The 12,295-nt window shown below is 45.0% G+C and overlaps 1 protein-coding gene across 8 annotated transcripts in view; it reads right to left on the reverse strand.

Annotated features, from left to right (window-relative positions):
* Nucleotides 1-12,295, reverse strand: part of SBF1 (SET binding factor 1) — a 1,208,265-nt gene that overhangs the window by 910,120 nt on the left and 285,850 nt on the right. For all 8 annotated transcript variants that reach the window (XM_085653743.1, XM_085653740.1, XM_085653741.1 and 5 more), the window contains exon 4: nucleotides 10,174-10,290. In XM_085653743.1, the coding sequence (XP_085509869.1) occupies nucleotides 10,174-10,290 (117 nt within the window). The remainder of the gene's footprint in view (nucleotides 1-10,173; nucleotides 10,291-12,295) is intronic.

Below are 12,295 nucleotides of genomic sequence, written 5' to 3' on the forward strand. Positions count from 1 at the left end.
AATATTCCACATATATCAGGCTGTACCCCACCCTCACAAAAATGGCAATGCAGTCTTTGTGACCCGCAACGGCGGGGGGTGATCTGGGAGATTTTACTCCCCAATCTGCCCCCAGGGTGGCAGAAAGCCCACTAAACCCCCTGAAAAATGTTATGGCAAAAATTGAGAGGGTGGGGCGGCCTTCACATACATCACGCCGAGGCACCATCCCAAACAAGTATTTCTGTCCCCTGAAGAGAACTTTTGGGGAAATTTGCTCCTAATCAGTCACCCGGGTGGGCGGGGTTTAGAATGCTGCTAGAGCAATTTTGTATGTGCCATATAAAAAAAGTGCTGGGGGTGTTCAACCAATCTTCCCCAGGGAGTTAGAAAACAAGTCCTGCCAACTCTGGACTAGAGGCAAGGTACAATGCATTGGTTAGCCACCCCCACACCCTTTTTTTTCTTTTTTTTTTTAGTTTTTGACCCTTTTTAGGTCTCGCTGATTCAGCGCGCATGCGCTGCTCGAAGACACATTTAGTAGATGAGTTTTCAAAGTGCTGCTGGCTGGCCTAGCGCTTGCGTTCATGCGAGCCTGCATGCGCGCAGCCGGCCGCCAGCAGTCTTTCACGGGTCATTTGAACCGTGATGACTTTCACTTTCGCAAAAGTAAAGAAATAGAAAAAAACATCAATTTCTTTACTTTTGCTATAATCGCAGCACCCGCGCTTTACTTTTAATGTTCAAAGTAAAGCGCCGGTGCCGCGATGCTTGTTCTCGCGCGCGCGGCCAATGCTTGTTTTATGTGGGGGTCTATTAGCCTTTCTGTTGCCTGGGGGTAGATTTTGGGTAAATACACTCAATCCATCCCCAGGGGGCAGAGAGGTTGATGAACCTGTTCTGGGGTGGAAGCGCTGAGTGATGCCTGTGCAAATCGCGCCCACCCCTTTTAAAACGTTTTTGCTTATTTTCCCCTGGTGTCTGGTGGCCTTTCTGTCCCCTGGTCAAAGTTTTAGGGTTCACCCTCAAGGGGCCGAAAGACTGATGCGCCTGTTCTGGAGTGGGAGCACTGTGCGATACCTAGGTGAATGACCCACAGACCCCTTTTTTTTGGGCCTATTTTTCCCCCGGTGTCTAGTGGCCTTTCTGTCACCAGGGGTCAGGTTTTGGGTAATCATCCACAATCTACCCCCAGCGGGGCAAAAAGACCGATACACCCGTTCTGGGGTCTGAGCTCTGCGTGATGCCTGTGTGAACCGCCTCACACCTTTTTTTAAATTATTTTTTAGGCAGTTTTTTTCCCACTGGTTTCTAAAGGTCTTTCTGTCCCACGGGTGCCGATTTTGAGTAAAAACCCTCAATTCACCCCCAATGGGGCGGTAAGACTGGAGTGCCTATGCTGGGGTTGGAGCACCGCGTAATGCCTGTGTGCGCTGCCCCCCACATCCTTTTAATTGTGGGCCAAAAGAAAGTGAGTGTAGGAGGCTCACTGAGGCATAATGTTGCACTCTCACCCCAGAATAGGTGCATCAATCTTTCTTCCCCAACAAGGGTGGATTGAGAGTGTTTACCCAAAATCTGCCCCGGGGACAGTAAGGCCACTAGAATATATTGTGGATTCCTGCTGATTCCAAAGTTTACGTCACAGAAATGCAAGAAGAAATTGCAATTTTAGGCAAAATTTGAGGTTTTCAGGACATTGTGGGTAAGAAAACGTTGTGGATTCATGCAAGCTGCACAACCCGGGACTTCACGGTGTCTAATTTTCAGAAATGTATCTGTTTGGTAGGTTTCCCTCGGTGGCCGTCGATCCCTGGCCAAAAACCCGCTACTACCCCATTGCCAAATCAGATTTTGTGACAAGAAATGTTGAGGTCTCCACATTGGATTTTGGGTCCTTTCCTGTTGCGGGGGCACTAGGCTTACCCACATAAATGATGTACCATTTTTATTTGGAGACTTGGGGGAATAGTAGGTGGTAGGAAATCTGTGGCTCTCCACAAATTTCAGAACTTTCCATCACAGAAATGTGAGGGAAATGGGTTTAGTCAAAATTTGAAAATTGCAAGGGCTTCTGGGTAAAAAAACCTGGTGAGAACCATGGAAGACACCCCACCCTGGATTCCCCTGTGTCTTGTTTTGAAAAATGTGCAGGTATGAAAGGTATCCCTAATGCTGGCTGAGCTAGGGCCCAAAATCCTCAGTTAGCCACATTGTAAAACAAACATTTGCAATGCAATAGGTCTCGCATTTGCAAGAGTTCGAGCTATTGGCCTTGTATATGACAATGTCTTATCTATGTGCTTTCCTTTACAGTACAGTGGCCTTTGGGAACTTATAAGTGTTTAGCAATGCAGTTTATTATCCTGGGTGCAGTCTGTGGTGTTCATCGGTGTAATCGGCTGGTTAAGAATCTAAGCAGTTTTGTGTAATATCAGTAAGCACTGCGCTCTTCCAGCCTTGAGCATTTTCATATGCTTGCGACCACGTGCTCAAGAGGTTGGAATGCTAAGGATACACTCGGCGAGAGATAGCCTTTTCAATGTGACCTAAATTCAGTTTGCAACGGCTTACCGCCATGCCTGCCCAGATCTAGAAAGCTTTTTTATACAGCTTTGAACATTAAACAAGTTGAGCAAACTGTGTGATCCTGAGCAAATCACTGTATCTATTAATGCTGTACTACTGCTATCTGCTAAACACAGGTGCCAAGAAACATGGTAAGTGCAGCATTGTTTATTTTATTTTGTTGAATTTTAGGGACTGCTGAGTGTACAGATGGAGTGCTAGGTGTACAGAGGGATAAAAAGGCAGGGCATTTGGGCTGCTGGACAGATGCTGGCAGTGGTTCTTTAAAGAGTGTTTAAATGGCCTGGCGGCAGTGTGTTGAAGGTGACTACACTAAGTTTAGTTTAGCCTAGCTAGCTCCAAAGAATCGAGCAGGAGGCTCTCTCTTTGACTGCTGTAAATTATTGTTATGGGGCCTTCTGTGAATCACTGGCACACGTGCAAGTAATCCACGACGAATAGACAGACAGATTGGTAGTCTATTTCTTACACGACAACACTAAGATGACTGTACCTGCTCTGAGACATGGATACAATTAAAATGTGCATGTGTTGTGCCTCAAACAGTAAAAGGCCTTCTTACCAAACTATAAAATCGATCCTGCTGAAGCACAACTGTTGTGACGCTGGACCATGCAGAAACTGACTTCTTTCACGGGGTGATTCTTCAGGCGAAGCACCCCACCTTTCTGGAACTAATATCCAACTAATGTTAGGGCTGAAACCAAACTCCTGACGTTTAGCCAACTACCTGTTGTTCAAACAGATACTAACAGATGCAACGGAAGCCATGCTGCTTGTAGACTGTCTCTCTACAGTGTGCTGTGGTCTCTTATCTTCGCCTAGAGACCCCAGATGTTTCTTTCTCAGCAACGGATGAAAAGCCTATTTTCCAGGCTCTGTCTCGATGGCCCCTTCTAAGCAACGCACTCCCGTCGTCTGCCTACCAATACATATCAACTCTTAGTATGGATTGGCCACTTCACTTATATTAAAACGACTGCTTTTTGACCCATTAAACTTAACTTTGAATTTAAATAATAATAAATGTAACAATGTGAGGCCACTGTAGGATATTTCTTGTTACCCGTTAACCGGTACCGTTTCTAAGGGACAAAATACAACAAGCATTTGCAATGCAATAGGTCTCGCATTTTTAAAGTTTGAGCTATTGGCATTGCTAATAATAATGCAACACCAATAGCTCAAACATTCAGTAATCCGAGACCTATTGCATTGCAAATGCTTGTTATAAGCAGGCATGTGGGATGCAGAATTCCATGAGAAGAATAATGGAAGGAAATAAGGCCAGCCTCCCCCGTAAAAGGTGGAGGAGGGACAGAGAAATATGCGGCTGGATGTTAGGGGATCAAGAATGAAAACTGAGATGCCGAGCTCTTATGTTCCAAATTGCCTGCATGAAAGCTAGTACCGTGGAGCTGCTGTTTGACTGGACTGAATGGAAACAAGTTTAAGCTGTTCGCATTGTAAATGACAATGTCTTTTATTTATATGTTTTCAAAACGAACACATAGATAAAAGGTTTGTCATTTACAATGCCAGTAGCTCAAAGTCTTGCAAATGCGAGACCTATTGCATTGAAAATGCTTTTTTATTTTGCTTTGTTGCAGGATTATATAGCGCTACCTAAACCCAAGGGCACTGGAGTGCGTGAGCACAGTTACATTACACAAGATTAGGTTTATATTTAAGGAATTCACCCAGAATCAACGGATGTTGCGCCGACACTGGCACTAGAACGCAGTTACCCAATACCTAGTGGGCAGCTCTAACCACTAATAAGATGAGACAGAGACTTGTGGCTAACTTGTTTTAAACCCTCACTTCCCCTAGATTTACCCAGTGCCCAACCAATGGCAGCAACCAATGGCAGCGACCAAGCGGGGCGCAGACGAATTGCGGCACCAGAAGAAGGCAGCAGCGGATGGGCCGAAGCAGAGGGGGAGGAGCTAACTCTACCTCCAATCCTTTTTTCCTCAGCTGTCGTAGGCGTAGTAGGAGGCAAATAGGCTAGGCAGTAGGCGAGGAATCCAAGTGGGCGACACTATGCTTTTCATAACCGGGTCAATCGTAGAAGAAAAGGGCCAAATAAGGAGAGCCTGGCATATAAAAGGGCACAGCAGCATGAGGGCGGGGCTGCAAAGAAGCACACACGCCCACCCATGGAAGTCTGTGTGACCAATGATTGGTAAACAGGCTCACAGTGTTTACTGGTAGGCAGCCTGGTAAGGGCACTGAGACGTTGGGGGCTGGTTCAAAGGACAACCAACACTGTTATAGGTAGCGCTTTCGCGCTCTACACAAGATTGACAGCCCAGCAGTATGGCTGTGGGATGGCCAAGCAACCCCCATCTCAAGAAGACACGTGCAGGGGGCGCACGAGCGGCTACCTGGTTATTTCGGGATTTAGCGCTATTTACAGACACGCTCGGTGCACTCTTGCTCGAGTGGCACGCTTTTGAGCTGTGAAAATAGTGTGTGGATAAATAATGCAATTAAGCAGATTGCTCGAGGAAAATGCACAAGCCTTATTTGTTGACATTTCAGACATTGCTGCATTGTTTATGATTATGTCTTGTGGAATAACTCGCGTGTTCAGCCACCAGTTCAACTAAAGGAAGTGTGTTTTTGTTTTTTAAAGAAAAATTGCGGTATCGCAACATATATGTATTCTGAAGACATTTAAAATATGCATGGGTCAGATATGGAAGGCAGCAGTGAAACGAGGGAGCAGGCCGGACAAAGGAGGCACATGGATGCAAAAGCGCGGTTGCGATGTAAAGCCCGTTGGCATTATATGAAGGCAGGGTGCTACTTCCCTTTGTCTACAAAGTTGTTTCTGCCTGCACTGGGGGCGGCAATGCCCTGGCTGCTGAGCAAGATCTGCTGCTGTTTACACACAGTGGACCACATGCGAGCCCGCCCATTGTTTATCACTGCTTTGCTTCGGCGTTGCCCTCGTTTCCTTTGTTCTGGTTGTCCAGGCATATGCAAGACATATTGGCCTTGTCAACGCTTGTTTTTTATATCTCTCCTACAGTCAAATACACTGGACTTTAAGGAAGAAAACTGGCATAACAAATTCCAGGACGTACAAAATGACGACTGAGAAGCCACAGGCCCATTTGTCATTGACCTAATTTATTTATTTGCAGAGTTTTATATAGCGCTGGCTAGACCCAGTGGTATCAGAGCGCTTTACACGAAAACAGTAGTACAGAATTACATGACAGTACACGTGCTATGTGGCCTCCAGCTGTGATGTTGTCAGGCTGCTGTTACTCCTCTTTTCACAATGTTAAATTAAAATGTTTGCGATAACCCTGCTCCACACCGCTCCAATTGAAAGGAGCTGCAGCGCATTTGCACGCTTGATCTAAATAAAATCTGTCATACTCTGAGCCCCCTGCTTCTTATATTTTACTTTTATTTTTCTCATGTATTTTATCTGCGCACATGAGCAGAAAATAAACATATGCCTGATGGGTAAACAATTAAACCTTACTACCGTGCTTTTATATATCCATATTACCCTGGCAAGTTGCTGCGGTCAGCTGAGCAGATTTCAAAACACAAGAGAGAAGCATTTCTTGCTGCCTCTCTGTCTTCCTCGAGCAGGTGAGTGCATGCAGGAGGGGAGGCCATTTCTCTGCAGCAGGGCCAGGGCAGCGAGCAGAAATTCCTTGTTGTGCCATCTTGAAGCCTGCGCCTGCTGCTGAGCAGCGGTATCTGTCCAGGCTGTGCACCTCTGTTGCAACTTTTCTGACGCAGCATGCACAGAGGCATGCATGACACGATGATCCGCTGGCTTGGCAGCATTTACGAAAGGGGACATTTTAAAACATGTTTCTTGTGGTCATTGTGCAAGAATTTGAGGACATAGCACAATTTAGCTTTATTTGCACAAAAATCGCTATTTGCACAATCGCGATATCCTGGAAGGTCTGGAGAGAAGATATGCCGCCGAGTGTGGGTGTGCTTACTGCAATTGTGAATGATTCTGATAGAAAGAACAAGTGATGCTAGGAAACACAAGTTGTTTCTGAAACGGGAGCGGGTAGAGCACAGATACAGGATTACCTGTGCCTGCCGTGCGCATTGTTTGCCTTGCTGCTTTTGGGTGCTTGTGCGAGTTTGTGAATAGATGTTCTGCTGGAGTTCTATTTCTCGCTCGCATACTGCCGATATAAATCAGGAGATGGAATGCAAGTTGCACCCAGGCCCTGCGAGATGTCTGTGGATGCAGTGTGAGCTTTAACCATTAAGCGAGCAGGGAAATTCCTTCGTTGCCCAGAAACACTGCTTGTCGAGAGATGGCAGCTCCAGCAAAGGGAGTTAATCGAACCTGGCACCCTACCAAACACGCGCCGAATCGAAACCTTTGGTGCACACGCACCACAGAGGAGACGAACGCGGGAATCGAAAGCAGTGGTGCGCGCGCAACACAGAGGAGCGGGGGGTGCGAGGGAGCCTGTCGTCTGTGCCGCGCGGTGATGCGCGTCCTAGACACGGAAGGGAATGGGTGGAGCAAAGGCAGGACATGCGCCCACCTTTGTCCAATTGCGTGCTGCATTCTTTTTTAAAAAGCACGCAAAAGCCAATGGCAGACGGGGAAAGCAAAACCACACGCACAAGCGTGTGGTCAGCTTTGAGAACCCCGTACAAAAGGTCTCGCGCTGCACGAGCATTGCTACGCACTGCAACGCTAGGCGCAAGACCTAAAAACATGAAACATGCAAGCTTATTTTAATATCGGAGGCTTTTACATTCTGACAAGGTTAATGCCCTGAAACCGGACACTCACCATCGGCAGCAGCCCTCCCTGGCCTCAAGGGTGAAGCTGATTGTTGTACACCAGGCGTAGAGCAGCAGCAGTCCCTTGGGATTTTAATCTCGGAGGCCAGTGCCAGGGAGAGCAGCGGGACTTGGGAAGAGATAAAGGGAAAGGCAGGCATGCGGAGCGCTGCGTGATGGGGCTATGCTGCTCCCAGTGAACGAGACGCCAGAGCCTGGGAGCACCTCTGCCACTTAGCGAAGCAGCCAACTGCCCAAACCAGATCACGGCAGCCGCATGCCACGGAAGGAGAGACGCGGCCGAGTTTTGGCACAGAAAACAGGAGGAAGCTGCCACACGTTGCACTTGTGGCTTTGGTTACAGTGGTTGCTCCCAGGGCTCGCAAATACAGTATGGTGGCAGAACCACCATTATTTTTTAGAACAAGGACAACGGGTACCGCTCGGAGCAGATCTGAGAAATATCGAAAACGAGAGCGGCCCTCAATGAGACGTGCGGCCACTATTTAAGTAAGTGAATATGACACTAGATTTTTAAAATTAAGACAGCGCCCGACTTGCGGGTGTTTGTGTAGGGGGTCGGAGAGTTTGGAACGCAGCGTATTAAGTATGTCTGTGCATGTCTAGATGGACCACCTGGAATAAAGTGTGATCCTGCTATCACTAGTGGTTTGCACATGCCCAAGCCTAGGTGAAATACGTGTGATAGTACACTATCTATAGGGTCCATTTATTTAACAAGTGAATGCATGCACAGCTATATGGACCTGGTGGCACAAGTGCGACATTCATGATATCTACAAGTGCTCGTATTTTAAAAATATACATTAGCAGATGTATAGGTACTAGGTCATACAAGCGCGTTATTATACTATTCAGAGATAACGTGCATTTCAAAATATATACGTGTACATACATAATGACCTGGTGGCTCCAGTGTTATATTACACTCTCAGACTCTATTTAACATGTGTACACTAGCACATCTATATGGGACAGGAGGTACAGGCGCACTAGAGTAGTATATACAGGTGCATATGTTTCACAAGTACATACTGGCACATTTCTAGGCACCAGTAACACGAGTATCCAGAGGTACCCGCATGCCACAAGCAGACATCGACACATATATACACGGTACAGCTGGACTACCGTGATGTCACTTTATACAAAGTCACCCAGGATCGGCAGATGAATGTTCACACTTCCAGGCGAGCACAGTCAAAACTACTTGGAAAAATGCGTGTTCTATAGGGACTGTACCTCCCCCCCCTCCCCCGCACTTTAGCCAGACTTTTCATGTGCACACCTGAAGCCTCACTGTATAGACGTGTAGGTCCACTCCTGCACCTCTTTTCAGTCTAGCGCCTCCTTATTTACAGACATTTGCTTAGCACCTCGTTTCCCTTTTAGATGTCCGCGGCTCTTGAACAGGACAGGTACTGAGTAAATACACTTTATTTATTTGTCAGGGAGAGTGCAGGCACTTTAGGGCTGGGTTGCTGTGGTTATAAAAGAGAGAGCGTGCGAGCACTGCACCGAGAGTGCGTGCAATTTCATATTTTCATGTGAAACACTCGGCGCATCCTCCTATTTCGGCATGTGTATCTCTGCGCCTCTTAGGAGACCGATCACGCGCCCAGGTTCCAAAACACATCACCCACTGGAGAAGCACTAATGCACCCCCAAAGCGTCCGGTTCACCCCTGGTTCTCTGGGCGTGGATGCTGTCCTCAATCCGTATATTGCTTTCGTAAATTAGCAGTTGAGACAAGATACAAATGAAAACGTCACAAATATATGTTTTATCCTACTCATTTTTTTTTTTATTTCAACAGTTAATTCCTTTGGAAAATCGTTAAGGGATCTACACAAATAACCCCGTGCTGAATTCTGAATATGGTCTACTTTTCAGAAATCTATAGCTTTCTGGGGTCACCCATGTGTTTAACAGCAGCGTCCATAACAAACTGGAGGTAGGTTGAAAGCACCAAGATTAAGAAAATGGGCTGCCTGTTTGAAAAATGTCAAAACTGTGGTAAAAAAAAATAGTTTTCATGATTCGATTATGCACGTTCCTAAAGCTGGGAAGATAGTGACTTTAGCAAATCAAAACTTTCTTTGATACCATTTTTCAGGGGGTGAATATCTGACTTTTTTGTATAGCAAATTTTTCCTATTTTCCCCCCCAAAAAACCAAATGTTGCTATATTTTGTCTATTTTCTCAGTCCGGTCCAAGGAAATACACCAACCCTAGGTACCTTGAGAATCTCCAAGATGTTGGAAAAAAGGATGCAAACTTGGTGTGGATACTTTGTGGAAAACAAAAGTTACGGACTACGAAGCACGTACTACCTAATTAGCCAAAAACGGCATAGCATTCTAGGGGGAAAAAGCCTAGTAACGAAAGGGTACTGAATCCAGCTAAAATAAAATGAACCTCTTTTACACTTGAAATGGGTCGGTGAATAGGAAGGAAAGAGAAAGATGGAGGGGCTGCCAAGTTTAACGTTCGCTATTAAAAGTGAAAAATGGTGATTGAAGTAAGACACATTAAAATACAACCACTAGATGATTCTAATATTGTGCATTGTTAGCCATTCAGTGCCCCAAAAATTTGCTGGAATGAAATTTCTAATGTAACAACCATGAAACAATGAAAGGCGAAAATGATGGCTGATGTGGTCTTGTGACTGAGCACTTTTGTGTAAAATTACTTCATTCGACTGTACTCGCTGACATGTCTCATTAACAGAAAACGTGTGATGAGAAATAAATCATTGAAAACCATTGGAGAACGTCTTGCCATACCCGGAATACTTCTGCATGATCCAACTGTGACACCAGCACCAAAGTCTTTGGAGCAAAGAGTTGTGAGGGCTGTGCATGGCCTGGCTCCTCATCTTGGTCCCCATTTGTGGTTTGGATCTGAGAAAAAACAATGAACAGGCTTAAATGAAACAGTAAAAGTGAGTGGTTTTCTCAAGAAGTTACCAGAGTCTCATGTATACGAAAAAAAAGAATTTATAATCCATGGTGTGACACTATGTCTACATACTTGATTTTCTGTTCCATCTGCTGGCTTATTACAGAGAAGCATAAAAGTGTACAAGAAAGGGTGGTTTCCAATCAAATTTTATCAAAAAGCAAATCACCAGGCAGAAACATGTAGGCATACACCTATCTTCTTCCACACAAGTGCCTGCAATATCACGAACAGGTACATACACATCCACCTCTGCCACACAAAGGCACCTATGAATACATCAACCTCCTTGTCATGTAAACAGACAAACTTTACTGTTATTGAGGCCCTCACTCTGCAGTCATCGCACAAATGTATATGGAGACACATTAGACAAATAATAGTTCCTCAAATATGGGCTCTTCGAAGTTACAATGGCCCGTAGTTATACTATGAGTATGGATCTGTGAAAAAAAATATTTTTCAAACATTTCATTGGAGCAGAAGCTTTGAGTGTGGGATAGGAAATCTCATAAACCTCAAAATGGAGCAAGATTGGAGTGACAAAATAAAATAAAATATCTCCATTCAAACATTATTGCCACTGGCTTCAAAGAGACCAGCTGGTATTTAATAAGGAGGCCATTTCAATTCAATAAAGGTAGAGCTGTGTAGATCATCTCTGGAATGAATCTAATTTTAAGTTTTTTGATTAGCATGTACCTTGCCAAAAATGGCTAACAGAGCAGCATGATGAAAGATGAAAGATACATCACAAGAAAATAAACATCAATACTGCAAACATGAGTTAGTGTTGTTACTTTGAAACAAATTTATGGTCCTTAAGCAAAGATAAAGGGAAGAACATTTCAGAAAGGGCGGTCCTTATATTGACAAGACCAGCACAATGATGGTTTTTGGAAAAACTGTATTTTAAGATGCAAAAAGATTATTTTTCAATGTTACACGGTTTCTCCTGAACAATGACAATGTGATCACAATAGCCAAATAATCTGGAAGTTTCCTGTGACTGTAGATTGAGCCACCAAAAGCCAATTGGCACTGAAAATTAAGAGGCAACCAGTGTGAATATTTGAAGACTTGAGTGATCATTTATATTTCTGTATATCTACAGTGAGGGCAACAGCACCCTTTCTATGAAGTAAAGCATGTTTTCATGAGTCTGCAAGGAACTTCACCCTCTAATTATGAAGGGGGGAGAACAGGGCCTTCTACCAAAGAAGGGAAAGTCTCAGCTAGAAGACTTGCTGTATATTGGGAGTAGTGAAGATAGTGGCTATCAACCCAGATCGATCTAACTCAAGAAACCAAAGTTAGAAAATAGGAGACAGTAGCCAATGTTGACTCTTACACCACTAAATCAGAAATTCATGAACACACATGAGCTTTCATTTTACGGAGTCAGAAAATTCTAAAGGCTACAGTTAGTGAGCAATCCATCTCGAGAGAATTTAGAGCAATCTATATACGAATGCAGAGACTTTTTACTAAATGCTTTCATGTGGCCAGAGACTAGATGTTGGAGTATGTTTTTAATAAACAGATAGGAGTACATTGATTTTGGGAAACAAGATATTTCAGCCCCAAAATCTAGTCCACAGTTGAAGTTGCTGAAAACAGTGTTCTGTATCTGAATAGAAGGACCCACGGGGGAAGCGCTGGCGCTCACCCCGTGGGTCACCCTTAAAGCTGCCCCAACCGGGCAAGGCAGGGTAAGCCCTTCCCTTGCCCCCCGCCCCCTCCCTCCACGTCATCTGATGACGCCAGCGCGCAAAGCACGCCTGCGTCATTAGAGGATACAGGATGCACTGGAAGCCATTGGCTTCCAGTGCATCCAGGGAAGAGGAGGTGAGTTTCTCCTCGGGAGAGTGGGGGATACTTTTATAAGGCACCGGAGGAAAGGAAGGGTTTTCTTTTCCTCCGATGTCTTTTAAAAAACGGGCATTC

The sequence above is a fragment of the Triturus cristatus genome, chromosome 4_1, assembly GCF_964204655.1.
Source record: "Triturus cristatus chromosome 4_1, aTriCri1.1, whole genome shotgun sequence".
Lineage (NCBI taxonomy): Eukaryota > Metazoa > Chordata > Amphibia > Caudata > Salamandridae > Triturus > Triturus cristatus.